This window comes from Neovison vison, chromosome 1 (assembly GCF_020171115.1).
Source record: "Neovison vison isolate M4711 chromosome 1, ASM_NN_V1, whole genome shotgun sequence".
Classification (NCBI taxonomy): domain Eukaryota; kingdom Metazoa; phylum Chordata; class Mammalia; order Carnivora; family Mustelidae; genus Neogale; species Neogale vison.
Genome location: NC_058091.1, coordinates 122,019,741 through 122,041,765, shown reverse-complemented (window position 1 = coordinate 122,041,765; position 22,025 = coordinate 122,019,741). Strand labels below are relative to the sequence as shown.

General features: G+C 46.8%; 1 protein-coding gene across 1 annotated transcript; it reads left to right on the top strand.

Moving 5' to 3' along the window:
* The first annotated feature begins 10,510 nt into the window (after positions 1–10,510).
* On the top strand, positions 10,511–13,899 carry LOC122911837 (DLA class I histocompatibility antigen, A9/A9 alpha chain-like). The gene is made up of 8 exons (XM_044256919.1): positions 10,511–10,600; positions 10,863–11,132; positions 11,327–11,602; positions 12,205–12,480; positions 12,597–12,701; positions 13,138–13,170; positions 13,307–13,354; positions 13,489–13,899. Exons 1-8 carry the CDS (start codon positions 10,540–10,542, stop codon positions 13,491–13,493), a joined length of 1,074 nt encoding a protein of 357 aa, XP_044112854.1. The 5' UTR covers positions 10,511–10,539; the 3' UTR covers positions 13,494–13,899.
* The last annotated feature ends 8,126 nt before the right edge of the window (positions 13,900–22,025 follow it).

Below are 22,025 nucleotides of genomic sequence, written 5' to 3'. Positions count from 1 at the left end.
GACATACAAAGAAATGTATGACTTATTCAAACAGAAATGTGTGACTCTAATGAGAAAGTCAACAGAAAAGTATTCCCAGTGCGCCCAGATGTGGGAATCAGCATCAAAGGCTCCCACGCATCCTCAGGAACTATGTTCAAAGAACTAAATAAATATGTGTTGAAGGAATGTAAGAAAATCTTGCTATTAATGTTGAACAGAAAAGAAACGGAAGCAAAGAAGCAGAATGAACTAAGAAGACCAAATAAAAATTCTAGAACAAAAAGAAAGATATATAGTAAATTCCATGGGTAAACTGCATTGAAAGCCTGGAGAGGCAGACTGAAGAATCAATTTGTTTGAATATAAATAGATAATCCAGACTGGAGACTGACAGTGGATGGAGCGTTCTCCTGTGTGCACAGCCTTGTATCCCTCCTGGGGAGCACAAGGAGACCCTAGGGAGGTTCCTGGGGAGAAACTCAAAGGCCCTTCAGGTCTTCTGCCCTCAGCCCTGTGGCCACAGTGGGGGCGCTGCTGCGCTCCCGTCCTTCACCGCCAGGGGGCACACGGAGCTGAGCTGAGTCAGGTACAGAGGGAGGACCTGCAGACTCCGTGTCCTGGGGGAGAGAATGTAAGGGACCTTCTCAGCAGCCTGGAGGCAGGTGCAGCGGTGGGACAGGGATCCGGAGAGAGCAGCGCTCTGGAGCCCTGCCTGGTGTCTGAGTTGCCATCTGTCCTCCCCACAACACCTCTCTCCAGCCCCTGCATCGCAAGTCCAGGAAAACGCAAAAGTAGATTCTTTTTTTTTTTTTTTAATTTTATTTATTTATTTGACAGAGAGAGAGATCACAAGTTGGCAGAGAGGCAGGCAGGGCTTCCGCTGAGCAGAGAGCCCGATGCAGGGCTCAATCCCAAGACCCTGGGATCATGACCTGAGCCGAAAGCAGAGGCTTTAACCCACTGAGCCACCCAGGCGCCCCTGAAAAGTAGATTCTTGATCCTCCTGGACAGACTATCTCGCTTATGGCTATTTTACAAACGACACTCTTTTATCTTAGAATAGTTGGGGATTTACAGAGAAGTGACAACGTTAGTGCAGGGTCCCTGTGCACCCCACACTCACTTGTCCTGTCCTAAACCCCAGTCTCACCATCGTGCATTTGTCATAGCTAATGACACAGTATTCATACATTACTACTGATCTCCACGTGGGATTTGCTGTCATGGTTTTGTTTTCTCTCCCCAGATCCCATCCAAGTTGCCTCATTGAGTCCCATCATGGCTCCTTTCAGCTGCTCTGGCTGTGACTGTGTCTCAGACTGCCCTGATTTTTCATGGCCTTGACTTGTTTGAGGAGGATGGTTCGGGTACTTTGCAGACTGTCTCTCATTGTGAATCAGGCTGACTGAGCCTGTTTGGGAAGACCACACCTGGGTGGGCGGTTCTCCACACAACATAGCAAGAACATACAGTGATCACTCGCTCATCATAGATGAAGTTCACTTCCACCCCCTGGCTAAGCTCGTCTAACCCAGATGATCCCTGTGAAGTTCCTTCTTTGGCTTTGTCCCTGTCCATAGTCTTTGTAGGAAGTCACGAAGTACAGTGCACAGGTGAGGGCTGTTCCGCTGGGACAATTTGCATGCAGGTTGTTGTGCAAACATGAGTTCTCAAATGACTTGGAAAGTACCTTACAGCGGGACCAGCAGGTTGTGTGCTTAGTCTGCATCTGACTTTATAAGAACCTGCTGACCGTCTCCCATAGTGGCTGTGCTGTTTTTTCTTCCCACCATTAGTGACTGAGGCTTTCTGTGGCTCCCTGTCCTGGTCAGCAGGTGACACTATCATTGTCTGGATTTCCACCATCTAACAGTGTGTGATGGCAGATTACTGTTGTCACTTGCATTTCCCTGATGACACCTGCTGCTGAACATCTTTTCATGTGCTTATTACCCATGAGTACATCTTCTTCGGCTCTCCATACTTTTGCTCGTTTTTAATGAGTTGTTTTCTTATTGGTCCTTTCTAAGGGTTTGATGAGTATTCTAAAACAAGTCCTTTATCACACTGTGTGATTTACAAATATTTTCTCCCAGTTTGTGGCCTGAGCCTGTTTCCTGATATAACAGTGGACATTAGGGCACAGGTGTATTTTTCAAATAGGAGACACGACAAATGGCTGACTGTGCTGGATTTTGGGTAGAGGATGTGGGTGACTGGAGGATGAATGGTTACCATATGACTTCTTTATTTTTTAGTATCTGTATGTATCAAATTCTCTTGTAATGATTGAATAATGTTTAAAAAAGAAACTACCCTAAAATCCCTAACACCTGACAGATCATCCTCAGACCATGATTGAAGACTCAGGTTCTGAGTCTTTTCACTGAACTATTAAACTTTTGAATTTCTTTTTCTGAACCAGGTGGGCTAGATTACATGGATAAATTCTCCCACTAAAATAGTTTAAAATGCATGCAATGTAGAAAAACCATCATCTTGAAAACATGAAAAGACATGATAATAATAAGTAAAACAATAAGCACACCCCCCAAAAAAGGGAGAGACTCTTCTTGGCCCCCCAGAGAGCAGGGTCCTACAACATCATGCAAAGGCTCTGTTGAGTCCCCTGCTCAGAGCACAGATGGGCAGGCCGAGCCCTTACAGCTCTGTGCCCTGAGATGCTGATTTTCCCACCATCTCCTTCTCTTTAAAGCATTTACATTCTGATTATGATGCGTATGTATGATGTATAATAACACGTATAATAACATGATGTATAATAACATGATGTCATCTATATTGACCATAGAAAAATTGTAAGATGGAAAAAGTGATAAATGACAAAGTAAAATTGATGTAATTCTCACATTTGGGCTATCTTGTTGCACTTACTTCTAGTCTCTTATCTATCATCCTGCTGCTCGAAGTCTCTCTCTCTAAGGGGAAGAGCACAGAGTTCAGGGCCCCAGCCCTGCTCTCTCCAAATGCCATTTCCCCAGTCAGCTCCCTGTCACCCTCCTGAAAGGGCTGCATCTCACTTCCTCCTTGCTCCTCAGCCTCCTTGACTCCCTCCCTGCTCCCCTCTGAGGGGATGAGCTCATTTGTTCCCCACTCAGAAAAGAAGGACTCGGGTGAGAATTGCACAGACGCTCCACCGCACTCCCCACCTGGGCATCTGTGTCCTCATCTTCTGAGCAGTGATGGGGGAGGAGCCCTCCTGTCTCAGGCTGTCCCTCCATGTGGTCACATGGCCCCTCACTCACCCTACATTAATGCACTTTCCCCTCTCTCTGGCCTCAGCCATTTCTCCTACAAACATATTGGGATGACTACCATTCAAAACATGAAATAAAACTAAACAAATCAAAACAAAATCATTCCATTAACCCAACACTTGCTCCCACGACTCCTCCAACTCCTGCCCCATCTCTGTGGCCTCTGTGCAGAACTCTTCCTGACCCATCATCTCACCTACCATATTGTCTTTGTAGCCAATGGTTAGAGGCACAGAGTTTCACAAGTCAAATCCTTCTGCAGTCCTTGATATCAAGACAGATGACCCCAAGCTTCGAAGACCCCATTTCCTGAATCTCAGAGACTACCTGCGTTAGTTCTTCTGGCTGATTCTCTGATTATTGCTTCTGTGCCTGCTTCTTAGACTCCTTCTCTGGTCTTCAAGTTTATGCGTCATCTTTCCTGAATTGGATCCTCTTTCACATTCTCCCATCTGCCCCATGTAATTATTTGATAATTTTGATGAGCTCAGTGTTCAGTGTTTCCTTTATTATGACCATGAAATACTAGTCACAACTGAGTCTTCTATAGACTTATGATTGCGATCCCTTTTCTGAATCAACTTTTTATTTTCCCCAGAGTAAATAAATATCTTATCCCTTCATTTACTTTTTTTCTCTTGGGCCCCTTTTAAATCCTTCTTCCATTCCCCCTGAGTAAAATTTCATGAACATACTCGAGCCCATCCCCTCCTCTTCCATCTTCACGTCTGTGCAGCCGCATGGCCTGAAGCCCTCAGTCCTGCTCCATGGGGAGGGGATGCCTGCATCCCTGGGGAGGGGCTGATACCCAGACCCCCTGCAGCTCCTCCTGGGGGAACTAGACCTCTCTCCTGCTGGCTCCCTGTGGCCAGGATCCCATGTGCTCCCCTTGTTGGTTTTCTCCATCATTTGTCCCACTCTGCCTACTGCTGTCCTGTGGAAGGAAACGTGTAAAGGAAAACAGAAACTCTCACATCTGAGTAGACTTTCACACGGTAACATGACAGAGACTCTGCTAGACAGAAATGATGTCCTTGGGATTTGGGGGCCTTGCCTCATGCCTTCCAGCCCCCAGGCCTGTGTTGTTGCTTCTTGGAGTTTTCAAGGCATCTACCCTTCCACCCTCTTTCTGACATTTCATATGATGTGTCCTGGTGTGGGTCTCCTCTCATCTGCTCTAGGTAAGAATTTGGGTGGGTCTCTCAACAAGTGTGTTCGTCCCTATAAAGTGGGAGGAACATTCTTGACATTTTTTTCATTTCCTATTCACCTCATTTAAAAAAAAAAGATTTTATTTGACAAAGAGAAACACAGTGGCAGAGGGAACACAAGCAGGGGAAGTGAGAGAGGGAGAAGAAGGCTTCCTGCTGAGCAGGTAGCCTGATGTGGGGCTCGATCCCAGAACCCTGGGATTATGACCTGAGCCAAAGGCAGACGCCTAATGACTGAGCCACCCAGGCACTCTTCACCATAGTTTTAAAAAACTGTTGTTATTAACTTGTTGGAAACATTTGACTGAGAAACAGATCTTCTCTCTTGCTACCATCACATTCCTGATTGTACGACTTCAGGAAAGGAAAACAGTATATCCACTCGATTATTCATTTCTATGCTCATATTGTTAGTTTCCCAGAGCTCTTTCCTGTTCTGGAATTGTACAGCACTGTGTGGAGTTGTGTTTTTGTTTCACATCCATATGCCTGTTGCATCCTGTAGATGTGACTGATCCTAATGGTAGGGGACCTGCTAGGTCTCCCGGTTCCTGCTTTTGTGATATCATGACCTTTCTCCACACAGCACTCATCTCAGGAGCAACCTGCATTCCCTCTGTCATTTCTTCTCCATGCCCACTCCCACATGACCCTGCCAGTGTCCGGTCACTAGAGTGTCACCCTTGCTCTGCGCTGTGGCTCCAGAGGCCAGCTGATCCTGAGTCCCTGGAGGCTTCAAGATGTCCACTGGATGATGGACTTTAGTGTGACTTGAGCAGCCAAGTCACATTGCTCCTTAATGTCCTCCTAGGCTCTGAGCCTCACAGCCTCCCACACAGAACATTCTGGAACATCGTGACAGCTCACGTACCTAGAGTGCACAGACAACAATCCCCTGATAGACAGGATCACAAGTCAACAAGGTCTCTGGGAGCAAACCCTTTGGGCTGAACACTGGCTCCACCACATCCTCCTCTCCCAGTCTCCCTTTCCCTGTCTGAACAAACGGATGCCCTATGGGTGCCTCCTCAGTTGGCTTTCATGATTAAGTTCGACCCTCTGTGTAAGTCACTTGGTTAATCCTTGACACATGCTTATGTTCCACTATTTGTACTCACCTTCATCATATTGATTACAGCAATTATATAACTTCTGTTCTTTGTTTTCATAAAACACAAGTGAATGCACATCCTGGTGAACTGTGTGATTATCTCTTTAGAATAAACTCCTCAAAGAAAATGTGTTTCACAATATAAGCACATGTTTGTGGAAACATTTTTCTAAAGCACCCATTGAAAATTGTGTCCCAGTGATCACTTCCATCAACCTTTATGACAGTGTCTTCCTGACCCTCTGATGAACACTCTCATTCCTTACTTTCATCTTTTCCAGGTACATAGATTTATTTTATAGCTTTATTCCTATTACTTATTCCACATTCTCATATTTGTTTATGTTTTCTTATTACAAATACATTGGTTTGGTGTTTCATTTCCAACTTCCCAGATTGCTTTTTAACATTTTTTATTCTCTTTTCTTTCTTTTTCTTTTTTCATTATTTGACGGCATTTGACAAACAACGTTATGCTCATTTCAGGTGTACAACATAGTGATTCGCCATATAACCCAACAATTCCACTCTTTGGTATTTACCCAAGGAAAAGAGAAATACCGATTCTATAATTGTGTTTTGAATCAGTTGTAGCTATTTTAAAATATGAAATTTAACAGAGAAGAGCCAGCAGCCCTCAACATCAGGAGCTGGTCTGACACTGACAGTCAGGCTCAGTGTGGTCAGAAGATGTCTAATGTCTACCGCTTGGCCATATTCTTCTCCTGTGGGACATAAGTCAGTCACCTCACAGAACATCAGCATCAGACAGGGACACACTGAAACTACAACATCACTCTGTGTCATGACAGACAAAACAAAGCACTGCACAACCCACAGAATAACACGCATCTCCCTGTGTCAGCCAATGTGAGCAATCGCTGCTTCTCCACCATGACTGCTCTCTCCTCGCTCTGGTCTGGCCTGCTGGAAGCGGACTCACTGAGATGCTCAACCATGGGATTGCCTACATACCTTGACAACATGCAGTCAGGAGTGAGCCCCAACTTGCATGGGTCCTCTCCAAATCTCCCATCCAAAGCCATGTCCCTTGGGTTCCAACACCTTCATATTAAGATGCCCCGTGGCCCCCAAAGGGGCACGTTCTCTCTCACTGCAAAAGGTAATAGATCCAACTTGAGGGCCTGCAGGAGCTCCTGGTGGTCTTGGTTGAAGAACAGTAATGAATGTTACCCTTCTGACTGTCAAGATTGTGTTTGTGTCTTTTAGTTTGATCATGGCATGTGTTTGTATCTTGGTGAGTATGTGGTTGACATGCAGATATTTCAAGTTTTTCTTGATGGGTTTTCATCACTGGGCCGTGCTTAGAGAATTTCTTCATGTCAAAATTGTAAGCATTTCACGTATATTTCTATCTCAGTAGAAATGAAGAGCACAGGGCTTTAAGGGTGAAGGGAAACACAGAATTGTTTGAATTTGAGCAAAAGTATGGGGAGGAGACAGAGGTAAAAGATAATAACGTAATGGAATCTAAGATGTCCATCTTCTGCTTTATGACGTTTACCAGCACCTACAGAGCCTATGAGGTATCTGATATAAGTGTGTTCAATAAATCTCTCACCTGGGCTTGGTGAAGACTTATGTGTCTGCTTCTATTTATCAGATGAACACAGACAAGACCCAAAACACCCAAGTAATAGAGGCAACAAAGAGCTCCAGGGATGGGCATTTTTGAACACATAATGACCTAGATGTGATACATCATGTTTTGGTTCATGTCTGTACACCAGCTGTTACAATGCATGGTAATTACACTTAGGTGCTGTATTTTAAGCATATGATATGTTTCAGACCCACACAGATAATCCATGTCTTCAATTTGAAGATAAATTTAATACGTGTATTCTTATGAGTCACACAGTATCTTCTTTGAGGAGGATCCTGACAACTAAGAGCGTTCTAGATACGTATTGTCTGAATAGTAGCTATGAGCCACCTGTGGCTGTTTAAATTCATATTCGTTCAAAACAATTAAAAATGCAACTGCTGGGTGGCTCAGTGGGTTAAAGCCTCTGCCTTCAGCTCAGGTCATGATCTCAGGGTCCTGGGATCGAGCCCCACATCGGGTGGGGAAGCAGGAGCCTGCTTCCTCCCCTCTCTCTCTCTGCCTGCCTCTCTGCTTATTTGTGATCTCTCTCTGTCAAATAAATAAATAAAATCTTTTTTTTTAAATGCAACTGCTCAGCACACCAGCCCCATTTCAAGTGTCACCTGCATGTCAAGAGCCACATGCATCTCGTGGCCACCATACTGGACAGCGCAGATACAGAACAATTCCTTCCACATAGACTGTTGCTTTGGAAGTTGCTGTGCTTCATGCTTTGTGAGTCTCGAGTCAGAGGCATGAGACACATGTAAACGGAGAAGACCAACATGATTTCTCTTACAGACAACATCAGATTTCTGTCTGGGATGTGAATACATATGAAGCTGGTGGGTCACAAAATCAAAGTTGGTTATGCCTGGGTCTGGTGCCTTCAGGGGCAAACTGCCCCCAGTTACAAAAGGGAAATCCCTGTCCCTCCACCTCCCTTCCCAGACTGGGGACCCTCTCTGCCATCACGTTTCCAGGAGATGAGATCTCTTCTAGATGCACTCAGGGGCTAGAGTCAGAGCTGAGTTTTCAGAGGCAAGAAGTGCAGCTCAGGGAAAGGGATTCTGCTGAGTGAGGAGGAGGCCAGAGCAGGACCAGTGGGAGACTCTCCCAGGGTTTTCAGAGCAGCCGTTCTCAAAGTGTGGTCTGGGGAACACCTGAAGTCACAGAGGCCCTTGCACAGAATCCATGAGGTTAACACTATTTTCATAACATCACTTAGACATTATTTGCCTTTTCACATCGTTGACACTCGCACTGAGGTAAAACTTAGCAAGAATGGAGGTGATGGGTCCACAGGGCAATTGTTATTCTTCACCACTACTCACTTCCATTAAAAAAAAAAAACAAAAAACAAAAAACACTCTTTCTGCCATTTTCCCAAGCCACCATAATGGTCCCATGAGTGTCCCAGCAGATGCTCTTAAGAGAGAGTATTAATGCCTAGAAGAGAGGCAAAGGCAGGTCTTCTTAGGCTATGCTCCAAAGTCATCTTCCTATTTCTAACCGTGATGACAAAGGTTATATTGGGAATTTGAAATCACTGCTGATTACAGAGCTGGGAATACTGCTGTGAACCTTATGGGCAGGTTAAACCTGAGTGAAGTGAGCAGCGCAGATTTGATGTACAACTCAAAGATCTACCAAAATAGCAGAAGAATCTGTCCCCATCCCTCCAGTTTGGTTTCATTGTTTCCACAACCTCAGCTGGCATCATGGACAATGAAGAAGCAAGACGAAGACTAACATGAGAGAAATCCTGAGATTCTTTTTCTAGGGAGATAATACCTACATGCAAATAAAATACCCCCAAAACAAAAGTAGGACAAAAAACTAGTATCACATTCAACATGCTGATTAGTGCACTAAATTATCATCTTTAGTAATTATTCTCAAATCCACATTTAAACATGTCATATGAGATAGCATGGGATATACAGCACTTCTACGTACATAAACCCCAAAGAAAATAATTTGTGTAAAAATTAACTGCCTCTTTTTTTTTCTCTCTCTCTCTCTCTTTTTTTTTTTTTTTAACAGAACGCCATTTTTACCCAAAGGAATGAACGACACAGAACTTGGATTATTTAGACTAGGACAACTGACCAACAGTGTCTGGAAAATGAACATGAAGTTAACCTTTCATGAAAATCAACTCATATATGACAGATGAGAGTACTTGTTGCCTTGACCAAATGTAAGCTCTCAAGAGAAAAATCAGAATCTTGGGAAACTTGTGATGTACCAATAAACTTGACAGCTTCCCGCTACTGATCTATTGGGATCTGTGATAATATTGAAACAAATACAACTTTTGATAATTCAATTTTAACCTCATCAACACTGGAACACATACATAACTTAAACAACACATTACTTTTTAAAAAATCATGCATTAGTACAAGATCCATTCAGTGTGCAAGATGGGCCTGTGGATTTTAATACATCAGAGGACAGAGTCAATGATGCTCTTTCAAGTTACACTTTGCAAATAACCTTAGAGAAAGTACAACTTGTGTCATTTGAATACAGTACCTAAGATGAATAGCAGTAATTATCTGAGGTTATGAAACATACTATTCTCCCATATTTGTGTAAGATTGTAAATTTTTTCATACACATCAACCAAAAGAACACAATAAAGGCAGAAGCAAATCTGAACATCCAGGGCTCTTCTAAGGAGACAGACAAGAAAGGGACTTGAAAAGATGTAAAATGCAAGAACATCACTCTTCTCACTATGGTTTTTATTTGTAGAAGTAGTTATTTTCCATAAAAGCAGTATTTCTGCTTTCATGCGATGGATTATTAATATGATTCTAAATGAGTCAATGAATTTTTAAACCTGTTTTATTCCTACTACGGTAAATACTGATAGAAATAACCCACAGACACAAAATGATCCTTGGGATCCTCAGTCAGCTGTGAGACTGTGTAGATACCCTGTGAACAGAGTGTTTGAGAATCACTGACTCACGCAGCTCCTGGGCTTCGGCTCAGGGGGACAGTGTGACAAAGAGCGCTCTGTGCAGTAGGTGAGGGGTCGGCGCAAGGTCCCAGGTCCCTGGGTCGCCTCTCAGGCCCCAGGGCGGTGTCTGGGGTGGGGAAGCCCAGTGTTGGGGAATCCCCATCTCTCTGGGTTTCACTTGTCTCTCTCCCAACCTGTGTCACCTCCTCCTGCCTGGATACTCATGACACAGACCCAGCGGGCGCTCCCATTAGGTGCCGGGTTTCTGGCGAAGCCAATCAGCGGCCGCGATTTCGGGTTATAAAGTCTCCTCACCCGCCTCCGAGCCCAGCTGAGACTCACCGTCTCCTCAGACTCTGGAGGTGGAAGTTGTGATGCCCCGAACCCTCCTCCTGCTGCTGTGTGGGGTGCTGGCCGTGACCGAGACCTGGGCGGGTGAGTGCGGGGCGGGAGGAAAGGGGCTCTGCGGGGCGGGAGCGGGGGGACCGCCGGGCGGGGACGCGGGACCCCGGGAAAGGCGCCTCTCCGCCGCCCCCATTCCCGCTCCGGCCTGTGCTCCCCCGTCCCTCCCCGCCTGCGCCCTGCTCTCCCCCTCTCGGTGCCCCCTCTCCCTGTCTTCCCGGCCGCTTCCACGCGGGCCCCGGGCCCCGCGCCGGGAGGAGGGTCGGGCGGGGTCTCAGCCCCTCCGCTCCCGCAGGCTCCCACTACCTGAGGTATTTCTACACCGGCGTGTCCCGGCCCGGCCGCGGGGAGCCCCGCTTCATCGCCGTCGGCTACGTGGACGACACGCAGTTCGTGCGGTTCGACAGCGACTCTGCCAGTCTGAGGGCTGAGCCGCGGGCGCCGTGGGTGAAGCAGGAGGGGCCGGAGTATTGGGACCGGCAGACGCGGAACTTCAAGGACACCGCACAGACTTACCGAGTGAACCTGAACACCCTGCGGGGCTACTACAACCAGAGCGAGGCCGGTGAGCGACAGGGCCGGGTCCAGGTCACGACCCTCATTCTCCGATATCCGGGTCAGCTTCACCCCGAGTCTGAGGGACCCTCCCGCTGCCCCTCCGCCGTCCCCGCATCCTTAAGCCGGAAGAACCCGCGGGAACGTTTAGGCGGTTTTACTTTCTGTTTGGACTTAACCGCTTGCCTGTCGGGGCGGGGCCAGGGTCTCACACTATCCAGAACATGTACGGCTGTGACGTGGGGCCCGACGGGCGCCTCCTCCGCGGGTACGATCAATACTCCTACGACGGCGCGGACTACATCGCCCTGAACGAGGACCTGCGCTCCTGGACCGCCGCGGACATGGCGGCGCAGATCTCCCGGCGCAAGTTGGAGGCGGCCGGTGCGGCAGAGCAGTGGAGGAACTACCTGGAGGGCACGTGCGTGGAGTGGCTCGGCCGGTACCTGGAGAACGGGAAGGAGAAGCTGCTGCGCGCAGGTACCAGGGGCCACGGGGCTTCCCTGATCGCCCCTCCCCTGGGGCTGGCTTCCCACCAGGAAGGGAAAATAGTCTCAAGTCAGAACGACGCCCTCCCATGGGAGGGGAGAGGGAGATCCGCCTGGGTGTTCTGGTTCCTACTAAAGAGTGACTGAGCCAGAGGGCAACTTTTTTCTAAAGGACAATTGAGGAATCCAGTCTCTCCCAGGAGACAGGTGGAGACCATGCCTACAATAACCCATCAGTGGTTCCCTTTGACCCTGGCAGCCACCCTGGAAACCATGACAGAACCTCTCAAGGCCTTTTTCTCCAATACAAACATCTCTCGAGGTCTGACTGGGGGTTTTGAGTCATTCAACCCCGGCCAATTCAGGACCATTAGTGCACACTCTCCCTTAAACCTACAGTCTCCTATCCTGGACTCTCTCCCTGAGTCTAGAACTTTCCAGGATTAGAAGATCCCAAGGGCTGGGCTGGTGACTGGGCTTTGTGCTTCTTCCATCTGAACCAATACCCAGTTCATCTCCGGATGGTCACATGAATGCCGTCTCAGTGGCCATAAAGGTAAACCCAAGTGCGGATTTTCTGATTCTCTTCCTCAGAACGCCCCAATACACAAGTGACCCACCACCCCATCTCTGACCGTGATGTCACCCTGAGGTGCTGGGCCTTGGACTTCTACCCTGCAGAGATCACCCTGACCTGGCAGCGAGATGGAGAGCACCTGACCCAGGACACAGAGCTTGTAGAGACCAGGCCTGCAGGAGATGGAACCTTCCAGAAGTGGGTGGCTGTGGTGGTGCCTTCTGGACAGGAGCAGAGATACACATGCCACGTGCAGCATGAGGGACTTCCCAAGCCTGTCACCTTGAGATGGCGTAAGGAGGGTTTTGGGTAGAGCCTCTTCACAGGGAAAGCAGAAGGCCTTCTGGAGAACTTCAGCAGAGCCAGGACACTTACCAGAGCTCTGCACCCCTCTCCTCTCTATTTCCAGAGCCACCTACCAACCTCATCACGTGGATCATTGCTGGTCTGGGTCTCCTGGCTCTCCTGGCGGTCATTGCAGTGCTTGGATTTGTGATCTGGAGGAAGTGCTCAGGCAAGGAATGGAGTGGGGAGATCTGAGGTTTCTTGTTCCTCTGGGGGGGTCTCCTAGGTAGCAGACTGTCCTGCCTTGTTACTGGGAAATACCATCCTCACAAATGGACTTGCCTGCTCTGGAGCAGATCACAAACACGCACTCTCTAGCAAACACTTGTGAAAATGAAAGACACATTTCATCTTGTTAATTCTGATGATGGGGACCTCATGCCCAGCAGTCACAGGACAGAGAGGGAAGTCCCTGCTAAGGACAGAACTCCAGCAAGTCAGGTGACCCAGTGACTCCTCACCTCATTTTTCATGTTCTCTGTCATGTCCTCGGTGGTTAGTTACAATTCTGGAAACTTCATTTACAACCAGGACTGGGAGCTTCCTCTAGGATCTCATGGCCCAGCCCTGTCCCAGGCCTCTGACATGATATTTTTCCCCCACAGGAGAGAAAAAACCAGGCTACTCTCATGCTGCACGTACGTATGGAGGGGTGATCCCTGAGACCCTGGGATAGTGTAGACAGGACCCCATGGGGAGTTCACACACCCCATAGCTCCTCCTTTAGTCTCCTCTCCTGTGGGCTCTGACCACGTCCTGTTTGTTCTCCCCTAGGTGATGACAGTGCCCAGGGCTCTGATGTGTCTCTCACAGCTGCTAAAGGTGAGACCCTGGAGACCCTGATGTGGGGAAGGGTTGGGGCACTAGGGACACTTTGCTCATGAGGGGGGCTGCTGAGATGTCCCCACTTATGGGACTGACCTCAATTTGTACATGATTTTTTTTTTTTTTTACAGTGTGAGACCAGTTGCCTTGAGGGGACTAAGAGATGGAAGATTTCTTCACACCCCCACTTGGTGACATCAGCAATCTCTTTGTGCAGAAGATGTCAGAATGTGTCTGTGTTCCTTTGAGCATATGTGAGGACATGAGGAGATTTGCCCACCCTGCCCACCAGACCCCTCCCTATTCTGATTTTATTCTCCTTTCTGATGTGCTTTCCTGTTCCAGCAGAGGCAGGGCTGAACCATCTCCATCCCTGTCTTTATTTCATGTTGGGCTGAGTACAAATGACTTACTTCTGTATTGAAAATGAGAATCCAGACATGAGTTGTGTTTCCTAATTCTTTCATATGGGGTTGATTAGGTAACAAAAGAGGAAATTTGTAAAATTGAGAAATCAAATAAATGGAACCGCTGAGACCATGCGTTTACTGTGCTGAGTCTGTTGAGGGCGGGGGCAGAAGGCTGTGAGGAGACGAGCGGCGATGGGTCCTGTGCCCAGTGTGTGCTCAGTGCATCATGGGGGTGACTTGCTCACCCCTCAGCTGGGTGAGGAAGTCACCCAGCTGACTTGTCCAGCAGCTCTGTGTCCTTGGCCCTTGAGCAGAAGCTTGTCTCACTAGGAGCTATGATCACAGGGACTTGGACGTCACCTGTCACCAGGACCTTGTGCAGCAAGAGCTTCCTGTGACTGGGTCAGCCTCGCCTCGGGCCTGGGTTGGGTCATAGCCCGCATTCCAGGGTTGGCTTTTTTCATTGTTTCTCTAGAGCGTCAGGCCAGCTCTTGCTCTTGTGTACTAGTTCTTGTCCCATTCTCCCTGGGTCACCCTGTCAGTTATAGCAGCAGGTGTGCTTTGGGCTATGCTCCCACAGGCCTAGGTTGTCCTCGGCACACAGGAGTCTCTGTGGTACGGAGAGATGAACTTTCAGATTCATCCATCTCTTTCCCTCACTCTAGACCTGTTTTCTAGATTATTCTTAAGATTCTGGAGATAGAGGAGGAATCTGAAAGTTTCTCAGCCTTAATAAACATCAGTTAATTTCTCTCTGTCGGGAGCCACGCTGGCAGATTAAGAGCAAAATGGCGCATGCGCTTTTGAGGAACAAGATGTGATTGGCTGACAGCTTATGTAAGAAGAGGTGAATGAACACTGCGGGACCCTTAGGTGGTGGAAGGGAATGAGCATGTGCGCGCTGCATGATAGGGCTGCTCATTGGCTATTACAAACCGTATATATGTGCGTGAACTTCCGTGTAGGGGAGGAGCTGCGGGGCCCCGGGAGCGGTGGACCAGCACGGGTTCCCGGCGCTGTGGCGTGGTGCGCCTGGCGGAGACCCCCGGGGCCCCGGACGGGGCTGCTTCCAGTGGGGCGTCCCAGGGACAGGGCTGCCCCCAGATCGCGGCGCAGGAGAGCGCAATAAAGAAGCTTGCCACCCTGTGTGCCCCCGGGTCGTTCTTGATGGTGAGAGCGACACTCTCTCCAGCTGCTCTGCCTTCTGTCCCCTACCCTTAGTTCAATGATCCTAGTGCTGGCTTGGATCCAAGTTCATGGATCTATAAAGCAGAGTCTAATGTAGATCTCTTTGTGGTTGGAGAAAAGCACCCAAAGATCCTGAGTACAGTGTTTCAGGAGAGAGAACTCTGTGTGCTGTGCTGTGCTGTGCAGGAGAGATGGTGTGGGGGGAGGGGCTGAGCAGAGAGAGGGAGGGGAGGGGAGCCCTGTGCGGGGAAAGAGACAGCAGGGATGGGGAGGTGGGTGCACGTGGGGTGGGAACTGCCTCGGAACAGCTGTGCCTGAGACTCATCTAGAAGAAGGACTCCTCTAGCTGCTCATTCATTCAACTGATAACTGTCATGTGCCTCCTACAGGACATGCTATGTTTGCATCTGGGCACCTCAGTGAGACTAAAAGAGGGAAAATGTGCTGGTCTTGTGGAGAGTATTTCTAGTGTAAGGGGCAGACTACACTTGATCCTCTGATGGGGCAGTGACCCCTCGTGCAGTCAGCAATCCAAGTATAGCTTTTGATTCCCTCAAAACATAAGAACTAATAGCCTACTGTTGCTGGAAGCCTCACTGATAACATGAAGAGTCACTTAACACATGTTTGTGTTACATGTAGAAAAGAGTCTTCTAACAATGAATGAAGCTGCAAAAATTAGTCAGAAATCACAGAGATGAGGAAATGCATGGACAGGACTTACTGTAAAAAGTCCGCACACAGATGCACACACACTGTGCAAACCAGTGTCATCAGAGGTGAACTGTGTATTGTGTAAGCGCAGTAATAAGGGAAGTGTTTAAGTTGGAAGTTGGCAGGAGCTGTGAGGAAGGAGACCCAGAGAGCACCTGTGCTGGAACGGGGACCATGGCTCCTTTACTCCAGGGATCAGGGGAGCCTCACTGAGAAGGTGACTTCATCATGGAGGTCTGAGGATATTAGAAGGCTTTTGAGTTTTCTCTGAGTGAGAAGTGGAGTTACAAGAATGAACACATCAATGGGATTGACTTTCTAAGCAGCTCTTACTGCTGCTTAGATTGCTCTTGTGAGAATCGAGAGGAGCAGGCCAAGTGACCAGTGGGGACAGTGTAGGAAACCAGTGCTGTGACCCAGGAGGGGGATGTGGGCTGTATGTCTGGGGTGTGAGGAGGGAAGATATAGGAAGTGGTTGGGTGCTGGATATTTACAGATGGACTTTGCAGCATTTCCCAACCACCAAATCTGGGTGGTGAGTAGGAGGAATCAAGGAGGGCATCCAGTATTTCAGACTGCAAGTAGAAATGGGGAGTGCCTTCCTTGGATATGGGGAAGATTCTGGAAGCAGGTAATTAGAAGAAGCAGCATCACAGGCATCCAATTTAGGCATGTGGAATCGAAGATGTCCACTAGAAATGCAGTGAGGTTGGCAGTTGGATACAGAGTGCAGGGGAGGAGAGATACCCGGATTGGAGAAATAGATTTGGGAGGTGACAGCATATACATGATGTTTTGTGCCTTCAGCATAGATGAGGTCCCCAGGGGTTGAAGGCCGTAGAAGAAAAAGGAACAGGACCAAACCCTGGACTCCTCAGGGCTAAGCAGGCTGATCAGAGTGCACATCCAGGGCGCACTGCAGAGTCCGGTTCTGCGTCTAGAAGGCACAGAGACCAGGGAGGCCCAGCCTTCAGTGTGCACAGGAATTTCCTGGACTACGAAGATCTAGACAGTCTGGGGTAGAGCATGAGATGCTGGGATGATAACAAGGTTGGTGCTGCTGCTGCTGGTCTTCAGATCCCACAATGAGTAGCGAGCACAGGAAGCAGGATCCCCACATGGCCATGCCTCAGCCTCTCCTGTAGGGCTTATCACGTAAGTGATTCCTGGGCCCACATCCAACATTCTAAGGTGGTGGGTCTGCAGAGAGGCCTAAGTAATGGCATAGGCAATCCTGTGACTCCACCAGATAGAGAAGCACTGAAGTCATCGATGAGAGCCCTCATTGTGGGAAGGGGTCTTACAGACACATTTAAATGGTTTTTGCAGGGCATCTGGGTGTCCCACTCTTGGTTTCAGCTCAGGTCATAATCTCAGGGTCATGAGAATTAGCCCACGTTGGGCGCTGCACCCAGTACAGAGTCTGCTTGAAATGTCTTCCCTCTCCCTCTACCCCTCCCTGCCTCTCTCGCACATGCTCTCTCTCTCTCTCTCTCGCTCTCTTTATGTCTCAAATAAATAAATAAAATCTTCAGATGTCTTTTTGTAGGAAGAAAAATGAAAGACATACTGGGAGATGCATTTTTTCTCTCCTGTGGGGCACAGCCAGGTGGCAGACTGAGGAAGTTATCAGCTCAACATAAAACGTCTGATTACCGAGAGTGTAGATCTTAAATGTCTGCATCACACAAAAGGAAATGGTAACTATGTGACATGATGCACCTGTTAGCTAATGTTATGGTTGTAATCACTGTGCAATACAGAAATGTATCAATCAACAGGTAGTACCCCTAAGCTCACCCAATGGTGTATGTCAATCATATCTCTAAAAAGTTGGTAAAAAGTGTCTGAAATCTTGCTCTTGGAAACTTTTCCCTATGTGGGTTTCTGACTCCTTGTGATACATACATACAGTTACAGAGAGACTTAGGGAAGAGAGAAAATATATGGGATCTTGCTTTATTTCCAGGAAAGCCACAATACAGGCTTGAGACTCACAGTCGGGAGCAGAATCTACACTGGACCCTGGATGGAGGCCCACAGACAGTCAGTGCCTGCTACTGGGTATCGACACCACTGACTCCCCTGAGGGAGGCCACTGGACCCTGCAGCTGGGACTGCTATCACTGCTGCCCCTGACAGTTTCATGACATGACTGTGACACTGCTCAGACCCCCTGTGCCTAATGCGGATGCTGTCCCAGTGTGTCTGTCACATGTCCAGAGTCAGAGTCTGGCAGGTGGTCAGGGGACTGTTGAAGCTTCATGTCATGTCCAAGTGCTGGACTGTTTGGCAAAGTGGGCTCTCCTCTCTGTGGATGGACGTGTCTGTGCCCCCAATAAGATTGTCGATGTGTGGGGGAGCCTGGGTGGCTCAGTGGGTTAAGCCGCTGCCTTCGGCTCAGGTCATGATCCCAGGGTCCTGGAATCGAGCCCCGCATCGGGCTCTCTGCTCCGCAGCGAGCCTGCTTCCTCCTCTCTCTCTCTCTGCCTGCCTCTCTGCCTGCTTGTGATCTCTGTCTGTCAAATAAATAAAATCTTTAAAAAAAAAAAAAAAGATTGTCGATGTGTGGCATTCCTGTATGTGGGAAGAGAGGTACAAGTTCTGGGAATGGACATAGGGGTTCAGGAATGGAAAAGAATGACAGATTTCCACATTTGGAGCCATGGTCTGAGACTAGAACTTGATCTGCACACTGCAGGTACTCAAGTCTGCTTGGATGAGGAGTGACTCATAAACGGCATCTTTCAACTTATTCCTTTGATGGTTGTTATGGGCCAGGTTTGTCCACTCCAGTCCCTACTCACAGATGAGTGGAGTAGCATTGTTGGGTCATGAAGCGATTGCTCAACACATCTTCTTCTGGCCTTTGTATCTTCCACGGATTAAAAACCCAGTTCTGTGTCACCTCAGATGATCCTCATATACACGCAGACATATGATGTTTCTTCATACATGCACATATTTCTGGATATCTATAATATTATTAGGTTTTATGTGGCTTCCACAAAGGTCTGAAAAACCACTCCCTTTTAGACACTGTCCTACTTCATCTCTAGTCCACGAATAGCTATAATCACAGTGTTTCAGCAGATCCAATGACGTGATACCCATGCTTATTGTTGCTTGGAAATAACCAGTCTCGGACAGGAGAAGGTAGAGCTTAATGGCTCACACTCACTTCCCAACTTCTGTGCGTACTTTCTGTGGCCTGAGTAACAGTTCCCAGGCCAGGGCTGGCTCACAGGAGACACAGATCAGCACTGGTTTAGGTGACTTACACTCTAGCATTGACTCAGGAGCCTAAAAAAGAGCAGAAATGAAAAATACTTACTGAGGATTCCATTTCCACCTACACAGTAGACTAAGGTTTAGGGCTTCCCCCACTCCAGGTGAGGTGATGAGCACTGATGTTATATGCAACTGATGAATTATTGAACTCTACGTATGAAACTAATGGTGTATCTGTTGGCTAATTGAATTTAATTAATTTTTTTAAAAAATAACACTGCCTCTTCTCCTAAAAATGAAAATGATAGAAAAAAATGTAAAATCACCCCAAAGTGCAGAACAATCAAGAGAAAAATCAATTAACCCAAAATTTAAATATGGGCCTTAAGCCCCAGAGAATAGTTTTTCTGATCCGTAGAGTATTTTTCAAATCTAGAAAATCTTAGCTTGGCTTCTCAGGCTCAGGAGCTTCACAGAGAGGAGACAAGGCCCAGAGCTGCTTCAAGTGAGCAGCAGGAGAAACATGCCCTCCCTGAAAATCTGGGAATCTAAGATTCACATCCTTGGAACAGAGTGACACAAATCAAATCTGTTCTATCATCAAGTGTAAGAACACTGTAAGGAAATTTGGTTTTCAGTTGGGAAAAAGTGAGCAAACAACTATTTCAAAAATTTGCAGACACGGACTAAGCCGTCTGTGATTTGTAGTTCAAATTTGCTTTCCCATTGGCTGTTGGGCCAAAATAGCTTCAGGTCGTTAGCTTAGTTTATAATTGTCCTGGATTGGTGATGCCCCCAAAATTTTAAGAAACAAATTTCTCTAGAGAAATCTCTATTTAACATATGTGTCATAAAACTTATACTGAAAATTGCACAGAGAAGAATAGCAACTCCTAGGAAGAAAAGTAAAGGTAAAATGGAAAAAAAAAGTGATTAAGTAACTTTAGAAAAAATGAGTAGTAAAAAGCTCATGAAACTTCAATATGGAACCATAAGATGCAATATAGCAGGACCAGGATATGATATAAATATATAAAGATGTTATTTGAATATATATTATGCATATGATATAAAGAAAAAATTACAAAATTTAAAATATAGAAAACGTGGCAAAAGCAAAAGCACCTCTTAAGAAAATATCTACAAAATGAAGTGGCTAATGATTAAATGATAAAAAATACTGCAGTTTATGCACTGAATAAGAATTTATCAGTAAAAGAAGAATGAGTGGAGGGACACCTGGGTGGCTCAGCTGCTTAAGCATGTGCCTTCTCCTCAGTCATTATCCCAGAGTCCTGGGATCAAGCCCAGCATCTGGCTCCCTGTTCAGCGGGAAGCCTTGCTGCCCTTTCCCCCATCACTCTGCTGTTCCCCTGCTTCTGTACATCCTCTCTTTCTTACCTCTCTTAAAGAAATAAAATCTTTTTTAAAGAGAGAGAGAGGGACGCCTGGGTGGCTCAGTGGGTTAAAGCCTCTGCCTTCAGCTCAGGTCATGATCCCAGCGTCCTGGGATCGAGTCCCACATCGGGTTCCTTGCTCGGCAGGGAGCCTGCTTCTCCCTCTGCCTCTGCCTGCCATTCTGTCTGCCTGTGCTCGCTCTCCCTCTCTCTCTCTGATAAATAAATAAAATCTTTAAAAAAAAAAAAAAAGACAGTCCCCAAAGGCAAGGGAAACAAAAGCAAAAATGAACTTTTGGGACTTCATCAAGATAAAAAGTTTCTGCACAGCAAAGGAAACAGCCAACAAAACAATGGAAGAAGATATTTGCCAGTAACACTACAGACAAAAGGTTGATATCAAAGATCTATAAAGAACTTCTCAAACTCAACACCCAAAAAACAGATAATCAAGTCAAAAAAGGGAAGAGGACGTGAGCACACACCTCTCTGAGGAAGACATACACATGTCTAACAGACACGTGAAAAGTGTTCATCATCACTAGCCACCAGGAAAAATAAAATCAAAATCACATTGAGATACCACCTCTCAGCAGTCAGAATCGCTAAAATTAATAAGTCGGGAAACAACAAATATTGGCAAGGATGTGGAGAAAGGAGAACCCTCCTATGTTGTTGGTGGAAATGTAAGCTGATGCAGCTACTCTGGAAAATACTGTGAAGGTTCCTCAAAAAGTTGAAATTAGAGCTACCCTACAACCCAGCAATTGCACCACTGGGTACTTACCCTAAAGATACCAATGCAGTTATCTAAAGGGGCATGTGTACCCCAATGTTTATAGCAACAATGTCCACAGTGGTAAAACTGTGGAAAGAGCCTGTATTTCCATTGATGATGGATGGATAAAGATATTATACACACACACACAAGAATATTACTCAGCCATCAAAAAGATGAAACTTTGCTATTTGCAATGACATAAATGGAAGTAGAAGGTATTATGCTAAACAAAGTACGTCAACCAGAGAAAGACAATTATCATATGATCTCACTCATATGTGGAATTTGAGAAACGAAACAGAGGCTCACGGGGGAAGAGAGGAAAAAATTCATTTGTCTCTCTCACAGTGAGAGAAACAAACTATAAGGGACTCTTAATCATATGAAACAAACTGAGGGTTTCTGGAGGAGACACAGGTGGAGGGATGGCGCCCCTGGGTGATGGACATTAAGAAGGGCACATTTTGTAATGAGCACTGGGTGTTATATAAGACTGATGAACCACAGCCCTCTACTCTGAAACCAATGAAACTTTGAATGTTAATTAACTGAATTTAAACCAATAAAACATTAAATATTAATTAATTGAATTTAAATTTTAAAGTGTTGAAAAAATTAAAAGATAAAAACAAAAAGATAAAAAGAGGACTCCTAAAGTTTGAGTGAGGAAATAAACAGGAGCACTGAGAGCCTTCCAGGGTCCACAAGTTGGCTGGGCTTCCTCTGAGGATGGGGATGCAAGAGTGTGTGAGGAGCCAGCATGGAGGGGACTGTGCCCAGACTGTGCTCAGTGCATCATGGGCTTTGACATGGTCGCTGCTCTGCTGGTCATCCTTGCTGCTCCTTTGTCCCTTATCCCATCAGTGGAAATTTGTCACACCAGGCCCAGTAATCACAACAACTCCGATCTCTCTTCTCTCTAGGACTTTATGCAGCAAGATTTTCCT